The sequence below is a fragment of the Colletotrichum orchidophilum genome (assembly GCF_001831195.1).
Source record: "Colletotrichum orchidophilum strain IMI 309357 chromosome Unknown Scaffold_98.1, whole genome shotgun sequence".
Classification (NCBI taxonomy): Eukaryota; Fungi; Ascomycota; class Sordariomycetes; order Glomerellales; family Glomerellaceae; genus Colletotrichum; species Colletotrichum orchidophilum.
The window spans coordinates 79,297-97,224 of NW_019173054.1; the positions used below are offsets into that span (position 1 = coordinate 79,297).

The 17,928-nt window shown below is 12.8% G+C and overlaps 2 protein-coding genes across 2 annotated transcripts; one reads left to right on the plus strand and one right to left on the minus strand.

The window, feature by feature from the left end:
- Window positions 1-2,060: 2,060 nt before the first annotated feature.
- On the minus strand, window positions 2,061-2,210 carry CORC01_10165 (uncharacterized protein; the record flags this gene model as incomplete). Its single annotated transcript, XM_022621794.1, has 1 exon — window positions 2,061-2,210. A coding segment is annotated over one exon (150 nt), but the record flags the coding sequence as incomplete, so codon positions are not given.
- An 8,684-nt stretch (window positions 2,211-10,894) lies between these two features.
- Window positions 10,895-11,080, plus strand: CORC01_10166 (uncharacterized protein; the record flags this gene model as incomplete). Its single annotated transcript, XM_022621795.1, has 1 exon — window positions 10,895-11,080. A coding segment is annotated over one exon (186 nt), but the record flags the coding sequence as incomplete, so codon positions are not given.
- Between the last annotated feature and the right edge of the window lie 6,848 nt (window positions 11,081-17,928).

Sequence of the window (17,928 nt, forward strand, 5' to 3'; positions counted from 1 at the left end):
AGGCTAAGAAAGTTATTATTTACGCCGCTATTATTACTAAATATATTATTAACGTCGCCGTTATTAAAAAAGCTATTAATACCGCCGCTAAGGCCGTTATTAAAAAAAAGGCTAATAAGCTTATTAATAAAGGCCTTAAGGATTTTAAAAAAAAAGAAAAAAGAAAAAGAAATTATAAAATTTTAATAATCTTTATTTTATTAATTTTAAAAAAAAGGAGTTTTTATTTAAAATTTAAATAATAAGTTAAAAAAATAAGTTATAAAGCCGTTTTTAATAATATTTTTTTAAAAAAAACCGTTATTAAGGTTTATAAAAAAAAATTTTAAAATTTTCTAAAACGTTATTTTTAATATATTTAAATAGTTTATAAAAAAAATATTAATATTTATATTACTTTTATTAAAACGGTTAAATTTTTAATTAAATTTAAAATTAATACGGCTTTATTTACGGTTATATTTAAAAATAAAATTAAAAATAAAATTATTATAATAAAAAAAAGTATAAAAAAAAAGTTTAATATTTTAAATCCCGCTTTTTATTTTTTTTATTTTATTTTAATAAAATTTAATAAAAGTATTAAAACGTATTATATACGTTTATTTATTATAAAAAAGGCTTTTTATATTAAAAATAAATATATTAAATATTTTTAAAACGGTTATATTTATATTATTATTTTATTTAATATCCGCTTTTTTATAATTTATTTAATAAGTTTTTTAATTAACGACCCTTTTATTAATTCTTATATAAATTTTTAAAAATCCGTTTTATAAGCTTTTAATTAATAATATTAAACTCTTATTTATACCTATTTTATTATTTATAAAGCCAAAGGCTTTAAATCCTCTCTTATTTTTAAAAAAATTAAAAAAAAGTTAAATTTATTATTATAAACGGTGCTTTTTAATAAAATAATAATAATAACTTTTTTATATATTTTATTAATTTTATTATTAAAGGCCGTTATATTTTTAATATTTTTAAAAAATAAATCTTTTATTTATACCGTCGTTAATAATAATAATTAAATACGCCTTTTAAAGCTATTATTTTCGTTTTTATTATTTTTATTTTTTAATATAGCCCTATAAGGTTATTAATTTTTATTTAATATAATTTTATAAAATAAATTACTTTTTAATAAATATTTTTTAAAATTTAGATAATAATTAAATTATTAATTTCTTATATTTATATCTTTTTCATAACTATTCTTTATACGGTTATTAAATTTAAATAAATTTTAAAATTTAAAAACTTTTTTTTAATGAAGTTTTTTATAAAACCGTTTATTAATATATTTTTTATAATTATATATATAATTTCTAAACGGTTAATAACGTATTTTTAATAAAACTATATATTTTAAATATTTATATAACGTAAATATATAAAAACCTTTTCCGTATCTATTATTATTAATTTAATTATCTATTTATTATCGTAATAAACTATATAAAAAGCTTTTAAATTAAATACAAAGTTATAAAAAAGTCTTCGCAGCGCTATTATTCTTTTAATAGTTTCTTATAAATAAAAAAGTTTTATTTTAATTATAAAAGTTATTATTATTGATTATTTAAACGCCTTTTACTAAATTAAGTTATTAAAAAATATTATAATATATTTTTATAACGACCTTTTTATAGCTTCGTTATTTATAAATAAGGCATTACCGGCTATAAATAAAAATAAACTACGGTTAAGTTTTTAGTTTATTTTACCCCTTTATATGCTATAATAAATCGCTAAGTAGCGTATCTTATATAGATATTGTCGCAGGAGGTCCAGCGCACAGCCACGTGTGGCTGAGGTGGTACCCGCTTAAGTGCGCCCACCAACCCACTTCCTGGGCGCCCTCAGCCGGTATATCTACCCAATCGGTCCATAGAAGATCCTCTCAGAAGGACAAGCACTTTAGACTATAAGAACTACGTTTCTACGCTCCTGGCCTGCAACAGATATTTAATAACTTAGTTTACTACCTAAAGGTATTTAAAACCTAAGTTTTTAAAATATTTAAATAGCGTAAGTTACGAAATTAAAAATCTCTAAAACTTAATAATAAATAATTTCTTTTTATCGGAAACTATTTCCTTAGGCAAACCGTAGTTAATAATAATTATTTTCAAAAAAGTATATATTAATTCCTTAGTATTATTTGCTTTTTTATATAATATAAAATAAATAAATTTAATAAGTCGGTTAATAATAATTAAGATATTATTATATTATATATTCGTAAATAGTTCCTTAGACTTTAATAGTTTAATAATAAAATCTTAAGAGATTAAATATTATACTTTTAGTAATATTAATAATAGTTATAGCTTTTTATAAGGTTTATAAGGGCTATTTTTATTTTTTTTATAAATATTATAATTTTTAATAGCCTTAGCGACTTTTGTTTTTATAGCGGATTTATTATAATATTAACGAATCCGTTTCTATATTTTTATAATATTTTAATAACTATATATTTAAATATTATAAACTTTTATAATAAGCTTAAGAGTTATTTTTCTAAACGGGCTAATATTAACTTTTTTAATTATTATAAAGAGTTTTATAATAAGTATAAGATTATTATTATCGTCGTATTTAAAGATTATTTATATTTTTTTAAGGATTGTAATTTCGTAATTAAATCGTTTATTAAAAGCGTTTATTTTATTATTTTTTAAACTTTTTTAATAAATAATTCGGAAATTAAATTCGGATAAGAATTCGCTCTATTTAATTTATTATTTATTTAAATTTTTATTTATTATAAAGTTTATAAGGTTTTTATAACTTATATAAATAATAACTTTATATTTAATATTTAAAAACTATAGTTTTTATTTTTTAAAAGTTTCGATTATAACTATTAATTCTTTATTATAAATTTACTAATTTAGTTTTATTTTATAAAATATTTTAAAATAAAACATATAAAAATAAAATATTTTTTATTAATTTTATTATTTTAAAATAGCTTTTATAATAAAATCCGAAGCGTTGGTCTCGATTTTAAATAGTTTTTTTAAATTTAAGATCGTAATTATTAATTTTAAAATAATTAAATCCTTAATTTTATTAAAAACTTTTTTATACTTTTTATTTTAAATAAAGGTTATATCTTTCTTTATTAAATTATTAAAAGGTTTAATAATACTAATATAATTTTTAAAAAATCGGTAATAAAAATTAATAAATCTTAAAAATCATTATACGTTTTTAATATTAATAAGTATAAGCTAATCCTTAATTACTATTATTTTAAATATTTATATATAAATTTATTTTAATATAATTATATAACCGAGGAAGTTTATTTTTTATATATAAAATTTATATTTATTAAGCTTAGCGGAGAGCTTTACGTTTTAAAATTTCTAAAATACTACATAAATATATTTTTTTTATATTTTAAAATTAAAAAAAAATAAGGATATTATCGAGATAAATTATTACGAAAATGTTAACGTATTCCTTAAATACGTAATTAATTATTATTTAAAATATAGTAAGTGCGTTAATAAATTTAAAAAGTATAATTAAATATTTATAAAGTCCTTTATAAATTCGGAATACCGTCTTTATTCGTTTTTTTTTAATTTCAATTTAATTAAATACTCTTTTAAGGTTTATTATAGTAAATTATTAAGCTTTATATAATATTTCCTTAAGTTCTACGATAAAAAATAATAAATAATAATTTCTTTTAGTAATTTCGTTAAGTCTTTTATAATCGATTATAAATCTAAGCTTTTTTTTACTTTTTTCAAATATAAAAAGATTAGTATTTTTACTAAAGAGGATAATAGTTTAATATAACCCTTTTTAAGTTTATTATTAATATACTTATTAAGTTTATCGCGTTCGAATTAATTTATAAAATATAATAAATAAAACTTAAATTATATTCCTTTTTTTAATTCGATTTCTATATCCTAATTATTATATTTTAATAATCTTATTTTTTTTTAAAACGAATAGTTTTATATAAATCCGATACTCCTTAGGTATAGTTTAAAATAAGTTCGATTTTTAATCGTCCGTATTAAATACGAATATCTTAATCAGTTTTATCGTTTTAATAAAAGCGATATATTTAATTTATTTTCGTTTATTGAATATTATATAAAACTCGTTTAAACCTTTTTCCTTAAGTCGTTTAATAATTAAGTTTATTTAATAAAGTTAACCGGTTTTTTAATTTATTTATAAATTATATTTTCGTAATTACGAGATTTTTAAAATAATATCGGTATTTCCGATCTTTATAATCTTATATTTTAATTATTTTAATTAATTATTAATATATATTATAAGGTATATCGTCTCTTAATTAATATATTTATTATTATACTTAACTTATTCTTTTTTTATTGTTTATAAAATATACGGTTTTATTTTCCGAATTTATAATAAATTATATTTATTTATCGTTTTTAATAAAATAAAAATTCTTTAAGCGCTATTATTAATAATAGCGCTTATATTATATCCGTTTATCTAAAATTTAACTTGTAAATATTCTTTATTAAAAAGTATTATAAAATATAAAAAACTTATTTATTTTAGCCGCCTTTCGTTATTCTTTTATAATTAATATATTTAGTTTTTTAATATTTGAAAAGTTAATATTTATCTTTTTTTTATAAATCGTTTATAATTAGTTACTAAGTCGGGACGCTTTTATTTTTTAATAAATAAATATAATATATTAATAATATTATGGATATTATTTATTTCTTTATTAATAGGTTTTCTCTTTTTAAAAAATAATTTATAATTTTTAAATATTTTAATATTAAATTCCATAGATATATTATTAATAGTTTTTTTATTAAAGTTATTTAGTTCTATAGTCTTTTTAAGTATAAGAAAGTTTTATTTTAAACGGAGTATATCGTCCTTTGTTATTATTTTAAGTTATTTATTTATTCGTTATTATAAAATAATAAAGACTATTTTTATAATTAAATATTAGGAAATATAAGCGTCTATTGTATAATAAGCCTCGCTTAGTTCTTTAATACGTTATTAATAACGTTTTTTTAATATCTAAGGTCTATAAATTAAATTTATTTCCTTATCGATCTCATTTTTTAACTAAAAGAGGTTTTTTTTTATCTTAGCTTTTAGTTATTTTTAAAATCGTTATTAAAATAAAGCGAATATTACTTTTATATTTAGTTATTTAATCGACCGACCGGCTTTATAATAATTAATTAAGATATAAATATAGTTTTCGTTATAATCTTTTATTATTAGAAAACGTTGTTTATAATATTAAATTATTTTATTAAGTACTCGTTGTATTATATAAATAATTTTACTTGAGATTTATATTTTACGAGCTAGGATTTCGTTTTTTAGTTAAAATAAGTCGTCTTTATTTTTAATTATTATCTTTTTTTTTAATTTATTTCTTATTATTATAAGGGTTTACGCTCGCTCGGGAAAGTTAATAAGTTATATTTCAATTACTTCGTATATTATTAATAATATTTAGATATATTCTTTATTATAATCTTTAATAATCTTAAAACGTTCAGCTATTTTTTATTTATTTGTTATAATAAGGGTTTTATTAAAGGGTTTTTTAAAATACTATTTTAATTATTTTTTAATATCTTAATAAGTAAAGTAATTATTATTATAATATACGGTCTAAAAAAGTAATTTATAAAATCCTTTTTTCAAAATAATATTAATTTATTTTTTAAAGATAAGTCGTTATTAAATTTATTTAAGCTATTTATAATCTTTAGCTATATATCTTAACTTATTGTAATTATAATATTTAAATTCTTTTTTTTAATAAGATTAATCTCGTTTTGTTATATTAAGGTTTATAAATCCGCTATATTATTTATAAATAATAGTTTATTAAGGATTATTATTCCTATTATAACGGTGTTTTTAATTAAAATTATATTAAAGTTATTATTAATATTTACGTTTTAAATTAAGTTTTTATTATTATTTTTTCCTTTCCTTTTTTTTTTTTATAAAAGTAGTTATTGATTTTAATTACGAGTTTAGTATATTAAAAAAATTCGTTTAATTTATCGATTTTAATAAGTTCGTCCTTAATTTTATCTTTTAATCCTTAATAAAATATAAAAATTTAAGTATCGTTAATAAGATTAAATTAAATATTAAGTCGCCTAAACTAAGCTAAATAGTCCTTTATTAATTTGGTTTATTAAAATTATAATATATTACGTTTAGTTTATTATTTCTTATTTAAATCTTAAAAAAGCGATTTAAAAGCTTTTTTAAACTTTTTTAAATTATAATAAATATCTCGTATTTTAATAAAATATTTATTAAAATCTTTTCTTTAAAATATTCTTTTTAAAAAGGTTTGAATTATTTAAAAACTCGTTTTTTAAAAAAGCTAGCGGCATATATAACCTTCTCGATTTTATTATTAAAATCTTTTTAATAAAAATTTTAAAAGTTTTTAATTTAAATTAAAAATCCTTTTAAAATTCTGAAGGTACCGTCAAAAATAATAAATATATTAAATTTAAGTTTTTATTACTTTTTATTAAAAAGGGTAGTAACGATATTAGCGGTGTACTTATTTATTTAGCGAATTTTAAAACCTTATTATATTTAATATTAAGTCTTTCGAACGTAACGTTAAATAATCTTTATATATAAGTAATATCGTAATTGTTTTTAACTGAAGCTTTTGTTAATTAAGTAGTAACAATATTAAGGAGGTCTGTTAATTCCTTATTATATTAAATATTTTAATTAACGACGCGGCGTATTTAAACATATATTATTTTATTAAAGACCGTATTTTTATTAAAATTATATTTAATATGAGGTATTTTTAAATCTTTTTCGGTTTAAGCGAGTTCGGTATTTAAAGCCTAGGGTTTTTTACTTTTAATAAAAAGAAATTAAATAAATATCGTTTGTACTATTTAATAAGTTTTTATAAAGTCGACTTATTAAATAAAAGTAATAAAAATATTATAATTGATTAGTTATAATAAAGTTTATATTAATAAAAGTCGGGGCTACGATATTTATAAATAGTAATCGTTATTAAAATAATTTTAAAAAAGCTATTGTTTATGAATTATAAAATAAATAAAGCTTTAGTAATTAATCGTAATTTTATTAAATAAGTTCTTAATAAAAATAATTAAAAACGATCGTAAAATTTAATACAAAATTAATTATTAAAAAACTTATAAAATTATAAACGTAAGCTTAACTTAAATCTATATTATATAAAAATGTTATATCTTATTAAATAGTTCTTTTATATTTAAAACCGATATTATAAAATCGGTTTTTTAAAAGTAGACCGATTTTTATTTTGTCGGTTTATATTTAAAAATCGTTTATTATCTATCGGTCTTTTTCATTATTATATAACTTTTTTATAATTCTTTTAATCCGTTAAGGTGATATATATATTCTTATTATTCGATTATATATATAATAAGGTAGCCGCCGTAGAATAGCGGGGCAGGTCCTTGGTCTATTATATATATTAAGTCGTAATAAACGAGTCGTAAAACCGTTTTTAATAACGCTTTTAAAAAAGCCGTCGCCGAGGTTTATAAATTTTTCTTTTTTTAAACTTTTTAAAATATTATTTTTAATACGTTTAAATAGTTTATAAAAAAAATATTAATATTTATATTATTTTTATTAAAATAATTAAATTTTTAATTAAAATTAAAATCAATACGGCCTTATTTATAATTATATTAAAAAATAAAGCTAAAAATAAAGTTATTATAATAAAAAAAATATAAAAAAGAGTTTAGTATTTTAAATTTTATTTTTTATATTTTTTATTTTATTTTAATAAAATATAATAAAAATTTCAAAACGTATTATATATATTTTATTATTATAAAAAAGGCTTTTTATGTAAAAAATAAATATATTAAATGTTTTTAAAACGGTCGTATTTATATTATTATTTTATTTAATATTTATTTTTTATAGTTTATTTAATAAGTTTTTTAATTAACGACTACCTTATTAATTTTTATTAAAATTTTTAAAAATCCGTTTTATAAATTTTTAATTAATAATATTAAATTTCTATTTATATTTATTTTATTATTTATAAAACTAAGGGTATCAAACTTTTTTTTATTTTAAAAAAAAATAAAAAAATAGCTAAGTTTATTATAATAAACGGTTTTTTTAATAAAGTAATAATAATAACGCTTTTATATATTTTATTAATTTTATTATTAAAGGCTGTTATACTTTTAATAGCATTAAAAAAGAGATTTTTTATTTATATTATTATTAATAATAACGGTTAAATATACTTTTTAAAGTTATTATTTTTATTTTTTTATTTCTATTTTTTTTAATATAGTTTTATAAAATAGTTAATTTTTATTTAATATAACCTTATAAAGTGAATTATTTTTTAATAAGTGCTTTTTAAAATTCGGGTTATAATTAAATTATTAGTTCTTTATATTTATATTTTTTATAACTATTTTTTATATATTTATTAGATTTAAATAAGATTTAAAACTTAAAAGTTTCTTTTTAATTAAGTTTTTTATAAAACCGTTTATTAATATATTTTTTATAATTATTTATTCGATTTTTAAATAATTAGTAACGTATTTTTTATAAAATTATATATTTTAAATATTTATATAGTATAAGTATATAAAAACCTTTTTTACGTTCGTTATTATCAATTTAATTACTTATTTATTATTATAATAAATTATATAAAAGGTTTTTAAATTAAATATAAAGTTATAAAAAAGTTTTTATAACGCTATTATTTTTTTAATAGTTTTTTATAAATAATAAAGTTCTATTTTAGTTATAAAAGTCGTTATTATTAGTTATTTAAACGCTTTTTATTAAATTAAATTATTAAATAGTATTATAATATATTTTTATAACGACCTTTTTATAACTTTATTATTTATAAAAAAAGTATTATTAATTATAAATAAAAATAAGTTATAGTTAAGTTTTTAATTAATTTTATCTTTTTATATATTATAATAAATCGCTAAGTAGCGTATTTTATATAAATATTTAATAATTTAATTTATTATTTAAAAATACTTAGGACTTAAGTTTTTAAAATATTTAAATAATATTAAAATCATTTATATATAGTCCGAACGTATTAATATTAAAATATAAAAAACCGATTTTTTTTTTAACATATTTTTATTTATATAAATATAAATTAGTTTTTATATATTTTTAAATCGTTTATAATTAATACCGTAATTAAATAAATATTATTTATAAAGTCGAACTTTTTAATTATATTTTTTATATAAACGTTATATATAAAACAAGCTTTTTTATTTTTTTATTTTATATAATCTAAACTTTTAAATAGTATTTTATAAGTTTTTTATTTAATAATTTATATATTATTTTTATAATATTAATAAAAATAGCTATATATTATTCATATTTTTATAAAAAAGTATAAAAATATCGTTTATATAAAAAATAATTATAATTTTATAATTGGGATTTTGATATATATAAAAATCTTTAGCTATTAAAAATAAGCTTAGGCTTTTAAATATAACGTATTTTACTAATTAGCCGCGTATATTAATTAGCCGTATACTTTTTCTACGACGCGTTTTATTCTTAATTATTTAAACTTTTAACGCGTAATAATTTAATAACTATAATATTAATTTATATTTAAAAAAATAAGATTATTCTTATTATTAAAATAATTCGAGTTATATACGTTATAAATTAGAAATTTAATATATAATGTATTTTAAAAATATATAATATTTTTAAAAGTATTTTATATAATAAAATAAATAATCAATTACGTTACGATTAAATCTAATTTTAACAATATAAACTCGATTTAATTAAAAAAAAAGATTTTTAATATGTTATTAAATAGGATTTTAAAAGATTTCTTTTATAATTTATTAATATAAAAAAATATAGCTAATTTTTTATCTTAAATACGAAAAAAAATACTTATTAAGAAGTATTAAGTTAAAAAGTTTATTAACTTATAGTCGATTTTAAAAATTAAATTTAATCCTTTATATAATTATTAAAAGGCTTTTTAAAAGGATTTAAAAGTTATTTTAAAATAATTTATATAATAACGTTTATAATTAAGACTTTTAGATTAATAATAGCCTTAATAACGTAATTTAATTTAAATTAATTTAATATAATATTATAAACGCTTTTTTAAATATAAAAATTAATAAGTACGACAAATAAATTATTTATAAACTTTTAAATAAATTTAAAATTAATAAAAAGTATATTTAATTTAAAAAAGCTTTATATAAACTTCGTAATATATTTTATTTATAATATAAAACGTTTTTAATTAATATATGTTATTAATTAACTATATATATTAATTAGCCGCGTACTTTTTTTAATTTTTTAAATATTTTATAAATTTATATAATTATAATATAAAATATAATATAGGTTAAAAGTATAGAAATATAGTTTTTATAGTTTAAAATATTTATTTTTTTTAAAAAGATATTTTAGAAATTAATTAAATAAATATATTATTTAAAGGCGCTTAGGAAATAAATTAATAAGCGTATTTAAGTAAGTATTATTTTAGTTATATATAGCTATATACTAAACCTCTTATAATAAAATATTAATTAGCTTTTATTAATATTTAAATTATTAAACGATTTTATATTTTTAAAATATATTTATATGCTTAGACTAAATTAAATATTTTAATAAATATATTTAGGCCTATATAAAAGGTGTTTATTAAATACTTATAATTAATAAATATGAGAGCTATTTATTAACCGAATTTAATAAATATTATAAATAAAATAATATTATAATTATTAATATGCCTTTATATTTATTTAATTTATTTTAATTATTAAATATTACGTTTTATTTATTTTTAAAACGTATATATAAAAATAAAATTAACTTATTTATTAAATCTTTTATTAATTATATTATAAAATCCGAGGTTTTTATTACTTTTTATAAAACTTATAATAAGATTTTTTTAAATAAAAATATTAAATCCGTTTTTTATAGAGCTAAAATTTTATTATAAGATTTAAATTATATAATTAAAAAACTTAATATATATATATAGACGTTTATATTTTTTATAACCGACTTTTTAATATTATTAACTTAGTAATTATAAACGCTTTTTAACCATTATAAAGCGCTTTTATAATTTAATTTTATTAAAACTTAGATTTTAATTTATTAAAAAAGCTTTTTAATATTAAAAATTAAAATAATTAATTAATTAATAAAAAATATATAAATAATAACGTATTTAATTATAATTTTAATAAATTAAATATATATATTTTAAAATATTAATATAATACTTATTAAACGCTAGAGTATAAAAAAAAATACGTATTTAATTTAAAAAAATATTTAATATAAAAAAATCCTAAGTTATATTAAAAAAAAAAAGTAAAAAGAAACGTTTAATATTTTAAAAAAGTAAAAAAAAGGGTTTATTAAAAAAAGGTCGGTCGGTTTAATAGCGTTATAATATATATAATAAAATAAGCTATAATATATAAATATATTTTAAAAATATAAAATCATTTAATAATTTAAATATTAATAAAAGCTAATTAATATTTTATTATAAAAGGTTTAGTATATAACTACGTATAGCTAAGGTAGTATTTATTTAAATACGCTTATTAATTTACTTCCTAAGCGCCTTTAAACGATATATTTATTTAATTAATTTATAAAATATCTTTTTAAAAAAATAAATATTTTAAATTATAAGAACTATATTTTTATACTCTTAGCTTATATTATATTTTATATCGTAATTATATAAATTTATAAAATATTTAAAAAATTAAAAAAAGTACGCGGCTAATTAATATATATAGTTAATTAATAAAATATATTATTTAAAAACGTTTTATATTATAAATAAAATATATTACGAAGTTTATATAAAGCTTTTTTAAATTAAATATATTTTTTATTAATTTTAAATTTATTTAGAAGTTTATAAATAATTTATTTGTTATATTTATTAATTTTTATATTTAAAAAAGCGTTTATAATATTATATTAAAATAATTTAAATTAAACTGCGTTATTAAGGCTATTATTAATCTAAAAGTCTTAATTATAAACGTTATTATATATATATTATAAATTATAATTAGTTATAAATTATTATAAACGTAAATCCACGCTTTATAATATTTAAATTTATTATATTTATTAAGTTTATATATAAAGACTTATTTTAATAAAAATAGTTTTATATATATTTTTAATAATTAATAACCGTTTAAATTTTTATTTTTTTAAATTTTTTAGTTTTTTATAAACTATTTTAATAAAATTTTTTTATAAATAATTTAAAAATTTAAAAAAGTTTTTTTTAAGTTTTTTAAAACTTTTAAAAGATTATTAAAATATATTATTTTTTAATTAGTAGTTATATTACGTTTAATTTAATTATTTTATATTACGGCTTATAATATTTTATAAAGTATACGATATATAAATTTATAATTATAATATTATATTTTTTAATTAAAACAGTAAGTTTATAAAACCTTTTAATTTAAACTATTTAAAAGTCCGTTTTTTATATTTTTTAATTATTTAATAAAATTATATATAATTATGAAGTTTATTATTATTTTTTAAGTCCGTACGCTTTTATATATAAATAGCTTATATATTTTCATTATTTTTTTAATCTAATTTATTAAAATAATATTAATAACTACGCTTTTAATCCGTTCGGCTTTTTTTATAATATTAAATCTAAATACTCGGCTCTATTATTATTTTTAAATATTATTTTTAAATTATTAATTATTTATATATTTTATAAAATAATTCCTAAACTTTTAAATTCCGTAATAATTAATTCTTTATTTATAATTATCGATATATTTTTAATATTAAAGGTTTATTTAAAAGTTATTAATTTTTTAAAACTATTTTAAGCGTTTTAACGTTTTTTAATATAGAAATTACGGTTTAAATTAATTAAATAAGTATTTTAAATTTAACAGTTTTTTAAATAAGCTCGTTTTTATTTATATTCAAATATTTAAAAGTTTAGAAATAGTATTTATAATATTTATAAGCTTTTAAATCTTTTTAATAATTAAACTAGTCGTAATTATAAATAATACTTTTATAATATTTTTTTTAAATAAAAAATAGTTTTATTAAAATATATATTATATATAATTATTACCTATTTAAATATAAAAACTTAAATCCTATATAAATTATAAGTATTTATTACGTATTTAATAAAGTATTTAATATACTTATATAAAAATATTTTATAATATTTCTTTTAATTTCTTTTTATAATTTTTTAAAAACGAGTAAGGCTTATAATTATAAATATAAAAGCGTTTTTAATATAAATATGAATTTTAACTTATTTTATAAATAAATTTAAATATTTATAATTTAAAATACTATTGAAATGATTTTTTTATTTAATTAAGCGATTTTTAAACTGTATTTTAAAATAATAAGATATTATAAAAAATATCTTTATTAATATATATTTATTTTATAAGCTTTTTAAAAGTTTAATTATTAGTTTTATTTTAATATTTTTAATAATTACTTTTTTTTATATATTTATCTTTTTTTATTAAGTTTTTTATATATTTAAAAAAGAATTTAAAATCGATTTTTTTTTTATTTTTTATTTATATTTAAAACGGGCTTTTTTTACGTATAAAAATAATAATTTTTTTATTATTTATACGGATTTTATATATTATTAAGCCTTTTTAATAATATATTTAAAATTAAAAAACTTTTACGATTATAAAAATTAATTTTATTTATTTATTTTTTAAAAAGAATTTTAAAAACTTTATAAAATATTTATTTTTAATTATAAATAATTAAAAATAGTTTTTTAAAAATTTTAAAAAGTTAAAAAAGTTTTAAAATATATAATAATATAAAATTTAAAACTTAATTTTTTAAAAAAGATTTAGAAATTATTTTATATATATATATATAAAAATATAATATTTATATTTTATTTTTAATAGCTTTTTTATATTTATTTTTTAAATATTATAAATTAAATTTTAAAAAGCTTTTAGTTTTAAATAGTTAATTTAAAAGTATTAAATTATTACGTTATTTATTTTATTTATATAAGCTATATTAAAATTAAATTTATAATATAATAAAATATTAAATTAAATTATTATTATAAAATATAAAAAGCTTATTAATATCAAAAAATAACTTATAATAAAATAAATAATAAGTTTATATTAAAAAGAAAATTTAAATAATTAAATTATTATTATATTTTTATTTATATTTTTAAAATATAAAATTATATTAAAACTATAATATTAAATTTTAGTTTTTAATAAATATACTTTAAAAATAATATTAATATAAAACCTTTTTATAATAATAACGTTTTTTAAAATAAAGTTTTTAATATTTAAACTTTTTTTATTATAAAAAGCTTTTTTAAAAATTTTAATATTTATTTTTATAATATAAATATAAATAATATTTATTTTATAAAAAGATCTTTTAAATAAAATTTATAAAAACTTTTATTTAATAAAGTTTTATTATTAATTATATAATATATTTTATAATTATTATAAAGTATATTGTTTAATAAAATATAACGTTTTTTAAAAAATATTAAAAATATTAAAAAGTTTATAAAACTATTTTTTTATAATTTTTTATTATTATTAAAAATAATAATTATTATAACGATTTTAAAATAAGTTTTTAAATAAGTTTTATTATTTTTTTATTTTTTTTAATATACGTTTTTAATATTATTAATTAGCTATTTCCTTTAATATTTAATTTAAATGTAATTAAAAGTTAATAATATAATTTAATTTTTATTTTAATCGTTTTTTTATTTATAAGCTTTTTTATATATTTAAATATTTTTATAAAACCTTTTTAAACTTTTTTATAATTTTATAAAAGTTAATAATAATTATTTTTATATAAATAAGTTTTAAATATTATTTTTTAATTATTAAATTTATTTAAATCTTTTTTAAAAATAATAAAAAAACTAAAGTTTTTATTATTACTTTTGAAAAATTAATTTTTTTAATAAAAGATTTTAAAAATTCGTTCTTATTTTTTTAAAATTAAAACAAAGCGTTGAAGACTTTTATTTATAATAAATTTATTAAATATTTAAATTATTTAAGTCGATATAAAACGGGTTTTAATAACTTTAAAAAAGCTTTTTATTATTAAAACTTTTTAAATTTTAAATATATTATAAACTTAAAATTATTTATATATTTTACATTAATTAAAATATTAAATAATTAAATAAATATTAATTTAAAAAGCTTTAGAAAATATATTATTATACTTTTTATAAATTATTAAAAAAATACAAATTAAAAAAATATTAAATTACGCTTTAATATATATATAAGCTTTTAAAAATTAGTTTTATCTTTATATAAAAGGTTTATTTAAATATTTATAAGTTTTTAAGAATTTACTATTTAAAAAATAAAATATTTAATTATTTAATAATTTATTATAATTATTATTTATATTTAACTTCGATTTATATAGTTTTTAATAAGTTATTTATATTCGTTTTTAATATTATTAAACTTAATAAAACGTAGTTTTATAAGTCTATTAATTAAAAAAACTTAAATTTAATTAATTTTATCGTCGTTAAATATTTAAATTTCGCTTTTATTACTACCGTTTTTTTAAACAATTAACTATTTATAATAATTATTTTTTAATTTAATAATACGTTTAATAATTAACTTAATAAAACTTAATTTTTTTAATAATTAAATATCGTTATTATTAATATCTTTCGTATTTAAATTAATAAAATCCTAAATAAACGCGTTTTTTATACATATTTAAAAACTAATATATTAAACTAACTAATCTAGTTTTATATAAAAACGTTAACTATTATTAAATATAAAAAGTTAAATAGTTATTAATATTACTAATAAGCGCTTTACGTTTTTATAAATTTTAAAATAATAAAAATACTTTTCTATTTTTATATTTTAAAAAGAAAATCTATAAAAATTAAATTTATAATTATAATAAGCTAAGAGCGTAAAAACCTAGTTCTTATAATTTAAAATACTTATTTTTTTAAAAAGAAAATTATAAATTAATTAAATAAATATATTAATTAAAAGTATTTAAGAAACAAATTAATAAGCTTACTTAGATAGGTATTATTTTAATTAAATATAACTATACGCTAGACTTCTTATAATATAATATAAATTAATTTTCAATTATTTTTATTTTTAATTATTATATATAAACTTTTTAAATATAATAATATATTTTAAAAAAATTAAATTTATTAATATAAAATTTTATATTTTAAAATTTTAAAATATTATATAAATATATTTTCTATATATTTTAAAATTTAAAAATAAAAAAATATATTATTAATATATATAAAATTAGAATTATTAATATATTTTTTTAAATATATAATTAAATATAATCTAAAAAATTAATAAATATATTAATAAACTTAAATAGTATTATAAAGTATTTATAAAATCTTTTATATATTTAAAATACGGTTTTTTATTTATTTTACTTTTTAATTTTAATTTAATTAAAAGCTTTTTTAAAATTAATTATAATAAATTAATTAGTTTTATATAATAAGTTTTTAAATTTAATAATAAATAATAATAAATAATAATATTTTTAATAATAAAATTAACTTTTTTATAATTAATTATAAATTATAATATTTTATTTTATTAAATATAAAAAATATGAATATTTTAATAGTTTATTTAAAATTTTTAATATATTTATTTATTAATAATTTATTAATATAACGATCGAATTTATATTATTTATTTTCATTAATAAAATAAAATAAATAAAACTTAAATTTATATTTTTTTTAAATTCGATTTTTATGTTTTTATTATTATATTTAAATAAGTTTATTTTTTTAATTTAAATAAAAGTTTAATATAAATTCGGTATTTATTTAAAAATAATTTAAATTAAATTTAATTTTAAATTAACTTTTATTAATATTAATATTTTAAACTTTTTAATTAAAATAATATATTTAATTTATTATTTTTTAAACGTAATATAAAATTTATTTTAAACCTTTATATTATAAATTTTATTAAAAATAAAATTTATTAATAAAATTAATTTATTTTTTAATATATTTATAAATTATATTTTTATAATTATATAATTTTTAAAAAATATCGTAATTATTTTTTATTTTTATAATATTAAAATTAAAATTCTTTCTATAATTATCAATATTTAAAAAATATTATATACTTTTTAAAATAATAAATCTTTTATTATATTCAATTTATATTTCTTTAATATTTTATAATTTATATAATATTCTTTTTAATAAAAATATATTAACGTACTTTATTAATTAGCCGCGTATATTAATTAGCCGCGCACTTTTTTAACAACGCGTTTTATTCCTAACTATTTAAACTTTTAATATATAATAACTTAATAATTATAATATTAATCTATATTTAAAAAAATAAAATTATTCTTATTATTAAAACGATCCGAGTTATACATATTATAAATTAGAAATTTAATATATAACGCGTTATAAAAATATATAATATCTTTAAAAACACCTTATATAATAAAATAAATAATTAACTACGCTATGACCGAATCTAATTTTAATAATATAAACTCAATCTAATTAAAAAAAAAAAACTTTTTTAATACGTTATTAAATAGGATTTTAAAAGATTTCTTTTACGACTTATTAAAATAAAAAATATAATTAATTTTTTATTTTAAATATAAAATAAAACGCTTATTAAAAAGTATTAAACTAAAAAGTTAATTAATTTATAACCGACTTTAAAAACTAAATTT